This window comes from Typha latifolia, chromosome 1 (genome assembly GCF_019914945.1).
Source record: "Typha latifolia isolate L0001 chromosome 1, TyphaL0001v2, whole genome shotgun sequence".
NCBI classification, from domain to species: domain Eukaryota; kingdom Viridiplantae; phylum Streptophyta; class Magnoliopsida; order Poales; family Typhaceae; genus Typha; species Typha latifolia.
Genome location: NC_133086.1, coordinates 3,837,621 through 3,853,877, shown reverse-complemented (window position 1 = coordinate 3,853,877; position 16,257 = coordinate 3,837,621). Strand labels below are relative to the sequence as shown.

General features: G+C 38.8%; 3 protein-coding genes across 3 annotated transcripts; 2 read left to right on the top strand and 1 right to left on the bottom strand.

Annotated features, from left to right (window-relative positions):
• Positions 1-531: 531 nt before the first annotated feature.
• Positions 532-2,133, bottom strand: LOC140790067 (uncharacterized). Its single transcript, XM_073139984.1, has 3 exons — positions 1,845-2,133; positions 1,584-1,713; positions 532-1,487 (listed from the first exon to the last, which is right to left on the bottom strand). The coding sequence occupies exons 1-3, from the start codon at positions 1,975-1,977 to the stop codon at positions 800-802; spliced, it is 951 nt and encodes a 316-aa protein (XP_072996085.1). The 5' UTR covers positions 1,978-2,133; the 3' UTR covers positions 532-799.
• A 3,625-nt stretch (positions 2,134-5,758) lies between these two features.
• On the top strand, positions 5,759-8,274 carry LOC140781798 (uncharacterized). Its single transcript, XM_073128016.1, has 3 exons — positions 5,759-5,979; positions 6,739-6,975; positions 7,646-8,274. Exons 2-3 carry the CDS (start codon positions 6,789-6,791, stop codon positions 7,963-7,965), a joined length of 507 nt encoding a protein of 168 aa, XP_072984117.1. The 5' UTR covers positions 5,759-5,979; positions 6,739-6,788; the 3' UTR covers positions 7,966-8,274.
• A 4,813-nt stretch (positions 8,275-13,087) lies between these two features.
• LOC140795032 (IQ domain-containing protein IQM1-like) lies at positions 13,088-16,257 on the top strand. Its single transcript, XM_073147392.1, has 10 exons — positions 13,088-13,211; positions 13,312-13,847; positions 13,926-14,040; positions 14,128-14,193; positions 14,348-14,436; positions 14,533-14,620; positions 14,748-14,885; positions 15,064-15,156; positions 15,291-15,392; positions 15,489-16,257. Exons 2-10 carry the CDS (start codon positions 13,354-13,356, stop codon positions 15,951-15,953), a joined length of 1,650 nt encoding a protein of 549 aa, XP_073003493.1. The 5' UTR covers positions 13,088-13,211; positions 13,312-13,353; the 3' UTR covers positions 15,954-16,257.

The following is a 16,257-nucleotide window of genomic DNA, read 5'->3' as shown; positions in this document are numbered from 1 at the left end:
GGCCCCACATAACTTAATCCACTAATGTCTCCTAGAAGAAACTTCTTCATGCCCTCCACATGGATATCGCAGTAGTGAGTGAAATTTGAATCCATACTAGAAAAATACCATCCTTCCGTAATCCTTTTTCTTATATTTCTTCTCTTATTTTCCTCCATCAGTTAGAGATCGAACTCACTCATTTCCTTGCAAAAGATTAATTAATAGGATCTCGCATCTTTTGTTCCAACAACCACATGACGTGCTGCCCATTGAGCCGTTGAGTATTTAATTCATTTGTCCCAACGTAGTTTCCATCAACGGCAAGCGAAGAGCTCGCGCATGATGCCATTTAATTCTTTGCACCAGTACTTTTAGTCATTTCCAAATGAAGCCCATCTTCGTCATCCTAAATTTCTAGCTGCTGCTTTAATTATTTTTTGGCCCTTCCATTGTATTCATATGAGAGAGAGAGAGAGAGAGAGAGAGAGAGGTACCACTATTATATATATATATATATAACCCGTTTATTTTGATAACAAGCTTGCCACATATAGAGAACCTAGCTATCTCATAATATGCTAAAGGAAAAGTTCCCTTTTGAAGGGGTACACACTGCTTGAGTTCATGGCCTCCTGAAGCAATCTTAATAGCAACGGTAGGTGAATTTCCATGTGGCATTCTTCTTCCCAGCCTAAACTCATCACCTTAATATATAGATAATATTGTATGTTGCAAATAAGTGATCTATAACTAACATCCTCCATATTAGTTTGAAAGCTGCGATCAAGAAGTTAAAAGGATCCACGACAACCCTCCTTTAAGGAATCCAACTTGATTGAACGATTGGGTTCACCGCAATGCTATCGCATGACAACTCGGTCGACGAAGATGATCCCAGGATTACATCCATGAAGCTACCTGCATTTGTAGACTCCTGATGCGGTCCGCATGCGTAGGGGAGAGCTCGGAAACTTGTGATCTGATCAGAATTCGCTTCCATCTCGTTCGACGCCAAGAACGACGGAACGGTGCACTTTTGGGCTTCCAACGATTGATCGAAAACATTCAATAACTTTGGATCTGAACGGATGCTACCGCCGCCGCATAACTTGTACCCATTGTAGTACTCCTCAACGTATTGGTGATCATGGTGGACATGATGGAGCTGCTGAGGAATCAAATTAGGCCATATAGAGCCATAAATATGAGATGTTATAGAGGTTGCACTAGCCCTATCCATTGTCATGTAGCTAGGCATGCATTGGCCATCGTAGCTTTTGGCCAAGGCTAAGCTATCCAGAATGAAGTGACTGTGATCTGACGCAGATAACAACTGATTTGAGTATGCTCTGATTGCGAGTAGCTCGTCATCTGGAGAATGGATGGGGTTGAGAGTACCACTCACATGAGCATGAGAAAGTAGCTTCTTCTTGATGGTGGAGTTCCAGAAGTTCTTCACCTCATTGTCTGTCCTTCCTGGGAGGTGCTTGGCTATCTGCGCCCATCTGTATGGAATGAATCATGCCCTTTTACATAGGTAGGTTTAGATATTGTGGAATTGATCAAAATCATCGCTCTGGTGATAAGAAGATATATACTACCTGTTTCCTAGTAGTCTGTGGAGTTCTATGATGAGGGTTTCCTCCTGGTGTGAGAAACTCCCCCTTTTCAAGTCTGGCCTGAGGTAGTTGATCCATCTCAGCCTGCAACTTTTGCCACATCTTTGTAGTCCTACTCCATGTATATATAATATATATAAACATATGAAACAGACAACAACAAAAAATGGAAGGGGGTAGGTTAAGCAATATTAATTTAGCTATAGATTAGGATTCGAATGTGTGGTTATTGATTGCATGCACCTGCAAGTCTAGGAACTGAGCTCCAGCAACCATGGCCATAGGTGGAAATGTACTTTATGAGCTTCTCATCTTCCTCGGGAGACCAGAGGCCCCTCCTAACCTTTTGCTTGTTGCAGCATGAGTGATGGCCCATTTGGTCGTTAGATTCCTCCTACACCCTCTTCCTCTACTTTGCTTCCAGGAAACTCTCTCTCTCTCTCTCTCTCTCTCTCTCTCTCTCTGTCCCTACCAAACAAACCAACTACAACTCGGAAAGGGAGCAATTTGTCAAAAGCAAGCATTAAAAAGTATCATAAAGCAAAAGGAAAGGGGAAGATGAAGAGTGTGACTGAGAGAAAGAGAGAGAGAGATGAGATGACTCCTAGCTAGGCCCCCTGATCACCTTATCTCTTGAAGCCCCACCAGTGGAGAGAGTGCAGTTGAGCTCTAGAGTTGGGTACCCTGATGGTCAATTTAATATGGTGGCTTGTAGGGGCTTTTTGGTAATTTAATGTTCCTTTCAAGGGAGTACCATGTACTGCATGCAGTGACATAAGAAATTAAGAACTATGTTGATCTCTTTTAGAAGTTCCATAGAGTAGGCAACACCACTAGCATGCTATTTTTTGTTCTGGAGGTGATAGTGGGTTCTCCTGTTTCATCTCTATCTATGTATTTCAACAATGGCTGCTAGCTATTTCCAGGATTGTAAAAATACTGCTTCAGATTCATCTACTACTTTTACTGCTCACCCACCTGTAATATCAAACCACCCACAATAAAATAGTAATGCATATAAGTTGAGATATTTAATAACAATCAATCCATAGTTGGTATGTCACCTACTCGCATGCGACTAGAGAGAGCGAGAGAGATTTACTTGACTTGTTACTCGGTAGAAAGAGGAGCCATAAAGATTTTGTTTGTTTTCTTCGAGTAAACTTAAATTTCAACTTAAACTTGAGCACTTAATTCTTTAATTAATTATTAGTCAAACACTAATAGGGATTTAAAAGACTTAATTACCCTCACAGAAATATAGTCTCATTTGATAATGGTCGGAGTAATTTTGCCAAACAATACAGGAGTAAACTATAATTTTTGCCTCTTTTTTTTTCCTTTTCTATCTCCTTTTCATCATGTGACGATATTAGATTTTAGTGCATGCATGGCCCATGCATGCAGAAGGAAGAGACGACAACAAAAGTACGTGAGGGAGATCTCTACGTACGTACCGAGAGGCGTGGGACTTATATATGGTGACAATGTCTTCATTAATGGGCTGGGCCCATGCCATGCCCACTAATGGTAAGCAAACTCACTGGGCTTGGTTCGTTGCAGGAGGGATAGGGACATCACCAATTCACCATGATGTGAGACATTAACTGCATGCCCAATCTCATTGTCCCTTTTGTTGTTGTGACTTCCCCTAAAGAATCGTTGTTTGCTGTTGTTGTTCTCTTTCGTTTCTTAAGCTGCAAGGGAGCTATCTAGTTGCTGTTGTTCTTCTCTTTCATTTCTCTTTAATTGGCATATAACACCCTATGTTTAAGCAAACCGATTTATATATACTCAGGCGAAAGAACCTCTGACTTTAATGGTTTTACTTAATTATTTCTTTAAAAAGTTTGGAGACTAATTCAGGATCATCCCTTATCTTCATGGCGTCTGCTCAAAAGATTGCGTGGCTTCTCATTTTCCTCTGTCACTTATCTTTTACTCCAATGGATACCTTGTCCTTGTTATATAAATATATACTGTGATTTTATAACTTTTCTGGAGTTCAGGATCTTCTTGCCATTAATTGTACATTGGCATTTGAATGAAGACAAAATCCAACCTCACCTTTGACATCTCCTACGTAGCCATGCAACTACGAGAAAACCCAAGGTTTTAACGGATTTGCTGTGCTCCCAAGTGTGCCTAAACGTATCCTTTTAGCAAATTTCCTGCAACAGCCTAACCCTCTCGAGTGTGATGCATGAACTGCAAAGTTTCTCTTACGGGGATTTCCGTGTAGTTCTATCCAGGGTTGATGATCGGATTTGCTTCAATAAAATCATCAGCAGTAATTCTTACGGCATGCGCACGCACGCTAATTATCAAACATAATATTAGAACTTAGTTTTCTAAGAGTTCAAATCTAGTCTAATTTAGACTATCAAAGAGTAACAAGTCTACAGTTTAATGTCATGAAAGTTCAAAACCAATAAAAAGCCCATATCTACAACACTTTCAGAGCTCAGAATTAATGTCCGGCATTAAGATATATCATGCATATGACTGGAAAGTAAAATATTAGAAGGCCATAAAGAAACAAACAGAGAAGGCATATCAAAAGAAGGTAGGTAGGACTTTATTTGTCTACAGTTCAGTTCTTCATCAATCTACTCGTCGTTCTCAATTTCCATCCACGAAGAGCTCATTGCCTTCCCCAGTGAAACCAAACTCCAGCTCCACATTAGCAAAAAAATCACACAATTAACTACTGCTCGTAGTGCTCTTTCTTCACAGCATCTCTTTTATAGTGGATCAAAATCCTAGATATCATTGCGTAACACGACTCCACTCATGCTTTTACAACCATAAGGTTCATGGTGTTCATAATATAAGTGTGCAACTTTGTACTTCTTCATCTTGACACCTGGGCCTAGGGAGTGTCGTGGATTCTCCTTTCACCTAGTTGATCAGCTCTCAATCCATTGCAAGATTCGCCAAAGTAGATTTATGGAGGCGATTTCCTCACATGGATGACTCGTTCTTGAGAGAAGAAGTAATGGGCAAGAGAGGAATATGACTCGCTGAAGAAGGAAGAGCAAGGTTGGCAATGACTATGGCTTACGTAGAAAAGATAATTAAGGAATTGACGTGCAAGTTTATCAAGAGCTTCTGCTCTTCTAAACCCATCGATAGTTATTTCACTACTAGTAGAAATTGTAATCGTAGTAATCCAAGCCCGGAAGGCAAGAACTCCTAAACACCAATCGGTGATTTGATTTCGATTCCCCATTGGAAATATAGCAGTGCGAATTTATGATTCGCACCCTATATTTTCAGTATTTATACTTGGAACCCTATATTTTTGGACTTTATTCTTATAAAACATCTTAAATTAATAATGGCTAAAAAAGGATTAGTGACTATTAAAATTTCCAACTTTTTAATATCTATACTCCCTCTTAAAAACTACGAAAGAATTTTTTTTTATTTTTTGAAAAATTAAATCTGAACTTAGCTAGTTAGTCATATTTCTTAGTTATAATTTAGGTAAGCTAAAAAATGATGTTTGAGTGTGAACTAAGTTAAAAGTATAATATTTATTTTTAATATGATATAAAAAGATTAAAAAAAATATGTTGATTTTGGAGGAAAATAAATAATATATAAAATTAATATACTAAAATACTCTTTGACTTTGATAATATTCGATGAAAAAATTGAAAACTAAATAGTTAAAGTTTAAAAATATTTATTTATTTTTTATAATATTTTTTTTTTGTTAATAAGAGCTTAAGCACTCATAAGTCCACAAGTGTCGTTGGACTTGGGATTTACATGCTTGCTTTACAAGTGTTGTTTATATATAGTTCATTGCAATATAAGTAAGCCATTATATATATATATATATATATATATATATATATATATATAATTATTTATTTATTTATTGCGTGTATGACTGTTTTATTTATTTTGTTAGGTAAGGTTAATTTTCATTTTCTGATCTTATAAACCCCACGTGTAATGGTAAACTTTTATTAAAACAATGAAAATAAGCTATTACGGGCTTATATAATTTGGCCAATGTTTGCTTAATGAACGAGGCGAGGTCCCTAATCAAGTTAAAGGACTTATCCCTAAAATGCTAACAAGGTGGGGTGTAAATCGTAAGTTCGTACATAGGTTAAAGAAACCCCAACAATAAATCTAATTTCGTTGTTGCCGATGGAATCCGTCCACAGATAGCTGGGAAAGTAGTTTGGGAATAAAAACTACTGCGAGGATCACAGTTATCGCATCGCCAATCTACGCGTTGCATCGCTGTCCTCTTCGTCACTTGTCGCGATTACAACGACTTCAATCCGGCTCTATAATAACAACTCCTCCTCGTATTAGTTATTCCGTCGAACTATCGATTTCGAAGAACTGGAAGCAGGTAATCATCTCTTATCGCTATCCCGAAATCTATCCCGACACCTATTCGTTTCTCTTCTCCTCTTAATCTTGCCCCTGTTCCGCCTTCCTCCCTAATTTGTCTATTTGTGTTGCAACTTTGACCAAAAGATGATCATTTGATAGTTTTGTTTGTGGGTTTTGAACGGTTGATTCAATCTCGTACGCATTTGGGATAAAAATCATTATTTTTGGTACCATTTATATGGTAGAAGGTCAAAAAAAAAAAAAAAAACTCATTTTTTTGTTCTTTTGTCTTCTTTGATACTTATAAGTCGGCAATTGCAAAAGTTGAGTTGGCACTCCAGTTACTTTGTAAGTTTGCTCTAAAATTTCAACAAGCTATTGGGGTAGGCTTTAGATTATTGAGGCCTCTGGGGTTTTTGATTGGTAACCTTCATAGAGAATATGACATGCAATTTGGCTAATAGATTGTCGTTTAAGATAATGACCTTTTGGATAGTTCAAGTTTGATCCTTCTGTTGAGATGAAAAAGATTGTTGCTACTACTTTTCTACTCGTTTTGTTTCTCCTTTTATGAGTAGATTATCTACAATAGGTGATAAATATTCTGATTTTGAGTAAATAGTTAGCATTGGAGGCACTATTCCATTCATGGTCATAAGGAAATCAATTTCGTCAAGAATTTTATTTCTTAAGAATCACATGAAGTATATATTCTGCCTGTTGTACTATACAATTCTTCTCATGTAACAAGACAAGTTTGTCAATTGATTGACAGAAAATAAAAGTGAAGGCACTGCAAGGTTGAAATAAAAACTTGGAGCAATCATGCAGGAAGAGAAAACTCACGATAGGGAGACTCATGGAATGAGTGGTGAAATTGATGAGAAGACACCTATCAACAAAGTTAAAGCCCCTAACTTGCTTGAACGAGCCAAGGAAGAGATCGTGGCTCTTGTGGATACGATCCAATCCAAGAAAGACCAAATTCATGACATACATGAAAAGAAAGATGGTAATCTTATTGACTTTAATGAGTTGAGGATAATCTCGAATAAATCTAACTGTCTATTGGCCATTCCATGTTTCATTGCAGATTTTAAATTGCATCAAAGCTCTCATTCCTTTTCCCCCAATTTTCCTGTAATTCCTCTACTAATTGCAATAGCACATTTTCCGAGTTTGGACTGATAAGATAATATCAACTTCATTCTGAAGTATAATGACTGATAAGATAGAAATTAATATCAACTTCATCCTGAAGTATAATGACTGATAAGATAAAAATTAATATCAACTTCATCCTGAAGTATAATGACTGATAAGATAATATCAACTTCATTCTGAAGTATAATGACTGATAAGTCAGTAGGGCATAAGAAGATTGGATTTACTAGTGAAATATGAGAATAAGGCTAAATTGTCAGTGCAAATTATTGATCAGCTGCTATTTTGATTTTCTTGCAACATATAGAGAAACCTGCTTGGCAATGGGCTTTCCTTTTAAAATTTTATTTCAGGTATTGTGCAATGTAAGTTCATTTGAAAATAAGGCGGCATATTTTTCTTAGTCCCTTTTCCAGTTGGTAGTGTGGATTTTAAAATATTTCTTGCTTGTTATACTCTGTATCAAGCCTTTGAATCATTCAGTTTAAACCATCCTTTGCCTTGTAATTTCTTTGCAGAAAAAGAAGTAAAATTGCCTAACCCGCCTGAGAAGGCAAAGGGAGAGAATGAAGCTACCATGCTCAAGGAGAAGACCCATAAGAAGGAGACTCATGGCACAAGCAATGACATAGATGAGAACACGCCAATCGACAGAATTAAAGCTCCAAACGTGTTTGAACGAGCCAAAGAAGAGATTGAGGCCATTGTAGAGGCCATTCATCCAAAAGGACCTGATCATGAACCACACTCAATGAAAGGAGGAGGATTCTGGGAATCTCTTGGAAGATTTCTTGATCGATTCTGCTCCTCCATGACCATGACTGGTAAGAGAGACTAAAAAATGTAGAAGTCAATGAGAGCATCTATTGGCTGTTGTCCTGTTCCCCTTCCATTCGCTACTGCAGTCTCCAAAGTGGAAAATGTTGTTTTCTAAGTTCCTGTCTGTTTTACTGTAATGGTGTTGATTTGTTGTCTGTGAATGAGAAATAGTTGATCTTTCTGGCTCTTGGTAACTCATGGAGACTGGATTGTTTTATTTAGAAAGATTCAAAGATGAGAAGGATTGTTAGTCTCATCTTGCACACTGTTAGTCGTCTTTCCTTATCTGTTGACCTTAAATTTGAACTCGCCCCATGAGTAACATAAACTTTCATTAGTTCTCTCTAACTCTATATAGGATATATGTGAATATCGTTCGCAGATGATGTCTCCAACTTTGCATCTCCCTACTTCGGCGGATTTGCAATTTTCCTTTGATCCAGCTGGAACCTATCAGAAAATAGACATATAATATAAACTCATTTGGCCCTTCCTTTTGGCGTGGTTTAGTATTTATTCAAAAAGGAATATTTTCTTTTCTTTTTAGTATTTAAATTTAAAAGAATGATAAGATTTAATAATTATACTGAATAAGAATAAATTGTTTGATTATGATAATTACAAGCTTGGTTGCATATATCATAATTTTTTAATCTCAATTATTTATGAAGCATTTGGTTATATTTTGGGGGTTATTTTGTAACACCCGTTAAAAAAAAAAAAATTTAGCGCACGCGCCATGCGTGTGCACCCTAACTGCAGCGCACGCGCTTGGCATGTGCGTTGACTCCTTCTTCCCCCTCCCCCACCTCTCACAGTCAGTTGCGAGAGGTGGGAGAGGAGTGCGCCGGAGTGGAGTTAACTCCACTCCGTTGCCCTCACCACCTCTTCTCTATTTAATCTCCTCTCCTTCCCCTTGAGTTTTCCTTTCGCAATTTCCTCTTCTTCGTTGTTCCCTCCTCTCTTTTCTCTCCCGAGCAGCCAAAGTCCTCGTCGCGGGCAGCAAGTCATCGAAGCACCGGCAATCAACCAAAACCCCCTCACCTCGATCCTCAGGTTAGCCTTCATCCCCTCTTCAGTTCAATTTGAAAATAGCCTAGTTAATCATGCGTATTAGGATTTTATTTTCGTCTGCTTCCGCCGGGGAAATTCACCGACCGGCGACCTCGGGTCGACCTCACACCGGTCCGGGAAGTTTCCCCGCTTCAACCCCTTGCTGTGGGTACCCAAATTGGGTCCCCACGGGGCGTGAGGGAGGCGATGCCATGTCGCCTCCCACCACCGGGTTTCTTTGGCACAAGCGGCCACCACCGGCGGTGGTGGCCTCACTCGTCAATCTTGGCTGACCCACCTCTTCACTTGGAAGAGGTAGGTACCCGAAAAGAGGGCTTTGAGCCCACCTAGCACTGAGTTGAAAACTCCATGGCCGCCGGCCATGGAGTTCCTCAACAACTCTCTCTCTCTCTCAAGCCACACTAGCCGAAGGATCTGATCACTCCTGCACCCAAGTCGACCTAGTCGACTTGGGGAGGAGTTGCCGGAGCCGGGAGCTGCCGGTGACGAGGATCACCGGCAGCATTATTCCTTTCTCCTCTGTTTCTCCTTCTCTGGCAAGGAGAACGAGGAGAAGGTGGGGGTTGGGCCAACCCCCACTGGTCTCTCTCTAAGTTGTGGCATGGGTTGCGCTGCAGCCCAGGTCCTCTGACCCTTTTCTCTAAGGTCTCGGTGGACTGGGCTCCGGAGCCCAGTCCACCCCTCTTAGTTTCTGGTGGGCTACGGTAGGCCCCGCAGCCCACCTCCTCTTTTTTTTTGTCTGACTGGGCTTTGGAGCCCAGTCCACCATCTCACCCTACTTGACTGGGCCCCTGAGCCAGTCCAGAGCACATTTGACTCCTCATTCTGTTGGACTGGGCTCTTGAGCCCAATCCACTACCTCTGGTCCAGTGGGCTGCAGGTAGGTCTGCAGCCCACTCTCCCTCTCTCACTCTCACCTAAATTGCTGGGCCTTGAGCCCAGCCTAACCTTTAACATTTTAACCCTAGACTAATTTATTATGAGTCTGTTTTTTTATTAAATTCTGTTAGCTACCTAATTGTAATTATTATAATTTTCTCAACCATGTTATTAATAAAATTAGGAACTATACAAAATCAAAATAGGTATTTGAATCTATTAGTCTTTTCAAATACCTTCACATTTACAATGTGAACGACTCTAAATGACCATTATTATTTTTTTAAGACAAATAATATCTCGGACCTAGAGAATCAACTTAAATTTATACAACAAGATGGTTAGTTTATAAGTTCATTAATCTTATGTTTATTTTATTTATAAATAACTCAGATCCATTATTGTGCGGGAAGGATCTCGAAAATCAAGGAGAGCCAACTGATTAGGAGAGTAAAATGGATTCCAGAAATAACTCGGGCGAGTAGAATTCTATAATAGTCTATGAAAAATGCATGCTTATGTCATTTCTTGCCTGTGATAATTAAATGTCGTTTTCTTACTTGTGAAACTTATATGACATTTCATATTTGTATTTAATTACATGTTAATTCTTACTTGCATTATTTATCACTTAATGCACATGTATGATAGACTTTATGCTTATTTATAATATTTGTTATTATGATGATTATGTTAAATAAATAATAGAGATCATGCCACCACGTGCATGTATCACTGTTAGTCAAGTCCTAGTTAGGCAGTGCCCTTTTTACCCACTCAACCCGGGGTTAGGGGTAGAGTGTATATTATATAGTATTATATTAGCGGCTCACACCTGAGGTCGGTAGCTGGTGAAGCATTCAGGTGATTACACTGCCCTAGTTGGAGACTTGACTAGTATGATATTAGAAAATATGATTGAGAGGTAGGGATTGTAGTTCTAGCGGTACCCGAGGACGTAGGGTCAGGGCGTCTATTGAGATGTGTGCTCTTATCAGCCGTATGTGATGATTTTGCTCTGTGCGATGATTACTAGAACAGTGTTTATGGGCCTACGACTGGGGTCCTTAGTCTGATGGCCACAGACAACCGGTCATATGCAGCGTCGCCAGGTATGTATGGGCGATAATACTGCTAGTTGACTAGTCCCCCTCGATTTTTATGATGTTTTGTGAGATATGTTATTGTGACTCGACTCCTATGTGGATTTTTATGTAAAATGAGCTATAATGAAGGAAGCTATTAAAAGTCATAATGTACATTTTTTCCTGACATGTTATGAGTTGCATTTTATTTATCATGTAATATTCTTAGATTACTATTAGATTTTACTTGTTGAGCCCCGTGCTCACCACCATTTTTGGTGGAAATATTTCAGAGATGATTATAGAGGATGCGGACATCGAGGAGTAGCAGATTCATTCATTTATTTTTAGCATTTGTTTATTCTATTATTTTCAGTTGGACTTAGCCCCTACGAGGGTATTTATGTTTTAACAAATTAGTATTGGACTTGTATTCCTAGAGGCTTGTTAAGGCCTGTGATATTATAATTCTGAATTATTTGTTGGATTATTATGGTATTTCTTGATTTATTCAAATACTTGGTGAGATTATTTCACTGACAGGGCACTTGGGAATCACGTGAATTTTTTGAAGTGGGTGTTTCATATTTGCACCGAAAATTTACTTAATTTTTTATTTAAGAGAGAGAGAAATAACTTCATACTATTTTTTAGAAGAAAAGTAGGAAAGGAACCTTAATTGCAAGAGAAACTGAAAATGATTATGTCTTGCCAAATCAAAAACTAAGTAAATTTTTGATGCAAATAACCCTATTTTTGGGATAAAAAGATATTATTTTTTATTCAACCATTTTATCTCATGCAATTCAGAAATTCAACTAACTATTCATCTATTTCACAATTAAAAATAGACTTATTTCACGAAAGAAGACTTGGTGGATTGAGAGCCCTATGACTTTATATAACTTTTGAATAATTTGGAGAACTAAGTATAAAAATAAGTGTAGTCAGAGGAATATTTTTGGAGTAGAGACGACAAAAAGCTGCCCATATATTACGTCAGATGTTGCGTTTGTTCATCTTTGTCTCTTGCTCTGTTTCATGGACGGGATCCAGAGTTTGGACGGTTAAAGCACATGAAAGTTCGTTAAGCTAAACGGGCGGTTCAACAGTCAAACCGAGTGCCCAAAACTGGGAACACTCGGTTTTGACACCGATGTGACTATTCATACTATCCACGTCAGCGAGCTTATGTTTGGTCTTTACACGTGTACACATATAATCTCCATATGATACGTCTGTAGTGTGGGGGGCCCACCTAGGTCATTAAGTCAATTCACTAAATGCACAGGTTGTAGCAGATTAAATAAATTATAGGATGATGTAATAGGATAATAACGCATCATTAATTTTATCACTTCATATGACCCACAAATTACTTTGCTTTCCGTATGTTAATTAATATATATTTGTTAATGGACTTCATTTTTTAAACACTATCTTAATTATGGCTAATCAAAATATATAAACAAAAAAGAGGGGAAAAAAAACCTCTCTTTCTTAGAAAAATATGACAAGTATCTTAAAGAAAAGAAAGTCAAAACTTTAAAAATATAGGGTATTAATCCTAAATTCTTCAAAACATAAGATGTGAAATATATAGATAGATAGATTTGAGCCTCAAGAAAATGTCCCTAATTTGTGGGCAATGTGCAAATAGTGACAAACGTTCATGTGCCAATTAGCTGAGGAGAATTAGAATATGAATATAAGATTAGAAAGGGAAAAATGACAAAAAAATGTTTTTTGAATGCTATGTTTCTTCTTCTTAGATTTCGTGGGGTCCTCGGACTCCTCACTTCATATTTATGGAAAAATTGCGTGCAATCCTCGTTACCCACCAAACGCTGCATCGTTGACCCAAAAAATGGAGTTTTGACTTGTATACAGCTCCCAATGGAAATCCCGATAAACGCTTGGAAGCCTTCAACGATTCAAACCCTCGTGTGGGGGTTCTCGATCCGAATCGTTGTTGCCTGCTCAAAGCTCCCATCTTTTTCCAACATATTCCTTCTTCTACCCATTTGATGTCGAGGAAGAACACGGTTTAGAGCTCTATTTGGTCGCCTTTCCCCTCGTCCATATCGTATTCAAAGGGTACGATGCGAGGACTTGTCCTCCCCAATCGGACCCACCTCTGGATTTGGGTCTATAAAGACCAGGGAGGAGCAGTTGGATGTGTGGTGGTACGAGTTGTTTGTTTATCGAAGGTGTTGAGCTCCATTAGGTACTTCACTACTTCTACTTCTACTTCGTTCCTTGATTTGTTATTGTTAGTGATTAAAGAAAGATTAAAAGGTTATGCGGTGGTGTGATTTTGTGTGCAGGATAGTCTCTTTTGTTTTGGTGTAGACCTGGTATTTGCTTCTATGGGTTTATCCCTTTCCTTGCTTTCATGGACTTGGGTTAAAGTGATGAGAGAAAAGATGATTGGTATCACAGAGGTTGATGGCCTCTTAAGGAGATCCATTAGCTCTGGTGAGAGAGATGTCAGGATTGCATTAAGATCACCTAGACTCAGAAAAACTGATTCATTTAGCCCCAGGAGGTGTGATCGGGAAATGAAGATGGTTTGCGATAGATCCGATGTGGTAATTGATAAGTCAATTGGTTCCAAGAGTTGGAAAGGAAAGCAAGCTAAGCTTGAGCTTGCCATTGTACCCAGGCAAGAGCTACCATCCTTGGAGAGCACGATAAATGAGGCAGTGCCTGATGTGAAACCTGCACAATGCCCACCTGAATTTGCTTCACCTAGGCCTTTGAGTGAGCTTGATGCAGCAGCCACAAGGCTACAGAAAGTCTATAAGAGTTACCGGACCCGAAGAAATTTGGCCGATTGTGCAGTCGTTGTCGAAGAACTCTGGTTTGTCTCAAACTTTGTCACCTTGATCTAGTTGTTGTTATATTTGTATTTATGCTATATCGCTCAATCGCTCTTCAGGTGGAAGGCACTGGACTTTGCAATTCTGAAGCAAAGTTCCGTTTCATTCTTCAATGTTGAGAAACCAGAGACAGCGGCTTCTCGTTGGGCGAGGGCACTAAAAAGGGTAGCCAAGGTATGTTGTACACTTAACATCATAAAATTCAGGCTATAATATTTGTGCCTGATTCAAGTAACTGATGTTTGTTCCCTTCATTCTCAGGTCGGTAAAGGTTTGTCCAAGGATGAAAAGGCTCAAAAACTAGCACTTCAACACTGGCTTGAAGCTGTAAGTACTCTTCTCATCGGATTTTTATCTATGCGTCCGACTACAGACATATTTTTAGAATGTTTGTGCTTAGATCAGAAGCATAAAAACGGGACTTTGGTTTTATCCGAGAGAATTATCTAATGATAATCATCTTGTTGTTTATTCTGCACAGATTGACCCACGGCACCGTTATGGACACAATTTGCATTTCTATTATGATGTCTGGTTTGCAAGTGAGAGCACTGAACCATTCTTCTACTGGTACTATATACACCCAAATCATATTCTTGCCTTCTATATTTGGTAACTTTGGCATTAAAGCTTGCCTTACTCATCTTCTTCTTTGCTAATATGAAGGTTGGATGTTGGAGATGGTAGAGAAATAAACCTTGAGAAGTGCCCAAGAAACAAGCTTCAGCGTCAATTCATCAAATATCTCGGACCAGTAGGCACTTTACTCATTTTCTCCATTTCATTGAGTTATTACATTAGTTAGTCACATATTCTACATGAACTTTTTTTTTTGTTGAAATGAACTGCTCTCATGCGGATTATATTTTCCTTCACTGCAGAAAGAGAGGGAGGCCTTTGAAGTCATTGTGGAAAATGGGAGACTCCTTTACAAAGAAAGTGAAAAGCTTGTGAACACTACCGAAGAATATAAATGGATATTTGTTCTCAGCACATCAAGGACACTATATATTGGGCAGGTATTCATTGTACCAAAGGAACTACTATCACATAGTATAATCTGATATCCACCTTATATTAAATGCTTAATGTGAAAACTAACTTCAATATTCTTGTTTCCAGATGTTCAATAATATTCTGATGATTTAAGTCATGGACTCGTGCATCTGTTCTTACTTGTGCTTTTCTTTTGGGCAGAAAATAAAAGGCAAATTTCAGCACTCGAGTTTCCTGGCTGGAGGAGCCATAATCTCTGCTGGAAGATTGGTCGCTAATGATGGAATTCTCAAGGTACTAACTACTAATGGTTGACTTGAATCGCTTAGGAGATATTTCTGTCAATTCACTATCTTCTGCTTCAATAGAGAGAATATTTCTTTTTTTTTTCTTGAACTCTAATTGCCAACAATTGCTCTTTAATTCAGGCCATATGGCCATACAGTGGACATTACCTTCCTACAGAAGAGAATTTCAAGGAGTTTATTAGCTTTCTTGAGGAGAACAATGTAGACCTCAGCAATGTCAAGGTAAATTAGTTTACATTTATTCCCTTAGACAATTGAATTGTAAATACTTGGTCTTTGAAGCCTACCCATTCTAACTAACCTTGCACTATTTTCCAGAGATGTTCCATCGATGACGACGAGAATCCGTCGTTCAAGAAGAATGATAATGCACCACCAGTAGTGGAAGAAAAGAAGGTGGCTGAAGTGGCAAAGTACGAAACTGCAGTTGAGGCCACAGAAGCTGAAAGATCTCCCAAGAACATAGCCAGGCAAGATAATGCCACTGATAGCAGCATTGGTAGCGCACCAACGCTAGATTTGAGCAGGCGTCTATCGTGCAAATGGACCACTGGCATTGGGGCTCGAATTGGGTGCGTCCGCGACTATCCAGCCGATCTCCAGTGCAGAGCTCTTGAACAAGTTAACCTCTCACCCAGGGTTGTTCCTTCACCCAAAGGGAACAAGATCCCGATCCCATCACCGCGCCCAAGCCCCACAGTTAGGCTGTCACCCAGGCTCCAGTACATGGGCATTCCTACCCCAACTGTATCCCTTACACTTCCTAACACCAAAAGGAGGTGAGTAGAGAGAGGACATATCTCTTGCATGCCAATTGACTTACAAACACTGTGATTAAGAAGCAACAGCAGAAAGACAGATTAAAATTTTTTTTTTTTTTTTTTTTTTTTTTTTTTTTTTTTGCCTGTGGAACCAAAGTCAGAGATTATAATTGGGCTGGGAAAGAAAAGGGAGGAACTTTACTGCACCGGACCTAGCTACGATTTGTTTTCTCGTTTCCTTTTGTTGATTTATTTTGTCCGATAAAGCTGATACGTCCTTTGTTTGTATATTCTTTGCTTCCAATACGTGAAAGACAATGATGGTC

Excerpts from the sequence above, each read along its gene's own strand:
- LOC140790067 (XM_073139984.1), bottom strand. The coding sequence starts at position 1,977 with ATGGGCCATCACTCATGCTGCAACAAGCAAAAGGTTAGGAGGGGCCTC. Across the intron at positions 1,714-1,844 it reads CTCAGTTCCTAGACTTGCAG|GACTACAAAGATGTGGCAAA; the intron begins GTGCATGCAATC and ends TACATGGAGTAG. Across the intron at positions 1,488-1,583 it reads CACAGACTACTAGGAAACAG|ATGGGCGCAGATAGCCAAGC; the intron begins GTAGTATATATC and ends CATTCCATACAG.
- LOC140795032 (XM_073147392.1), top strand. The coding sequence starts at position 13,354 with ATGGGTTTATCCCTTTCCTTGCTTTCATGGACTTGGGTTAAAGTGATG. Across the intron at positions 13,848-13,925 it reads GTCGTTGTCGAAGAACTCTG|GTGGAAGGCACTGGACTTTG; the intron begins GTTTGTCTCAAA and ends ATCGCTCTTCAG. Across the intron at positions 14,041-14,127 it reads CACTAAAAAGGGTAGCCAAG|GTCGGTAAAGGTTTGTCCAA; the intron begins GTATGTTGTACA and ends CTTCATTCTCAG.
- LOC140781798 (XM_073128016.1), top strand. The coding sequence starts at position 6,789 with ATGCAGGAAGAGAAAACTCACGATAGGGAGACTCATGGAATGAGTGGT. Across the intron at positions 6,976-7,645 it reads CATACATGAAAAGAAAGATG|AAAAAGAAGTAAAATTGCCT; the intron begins GTAATCTTATTG and ends ATTTCTTTGCAG.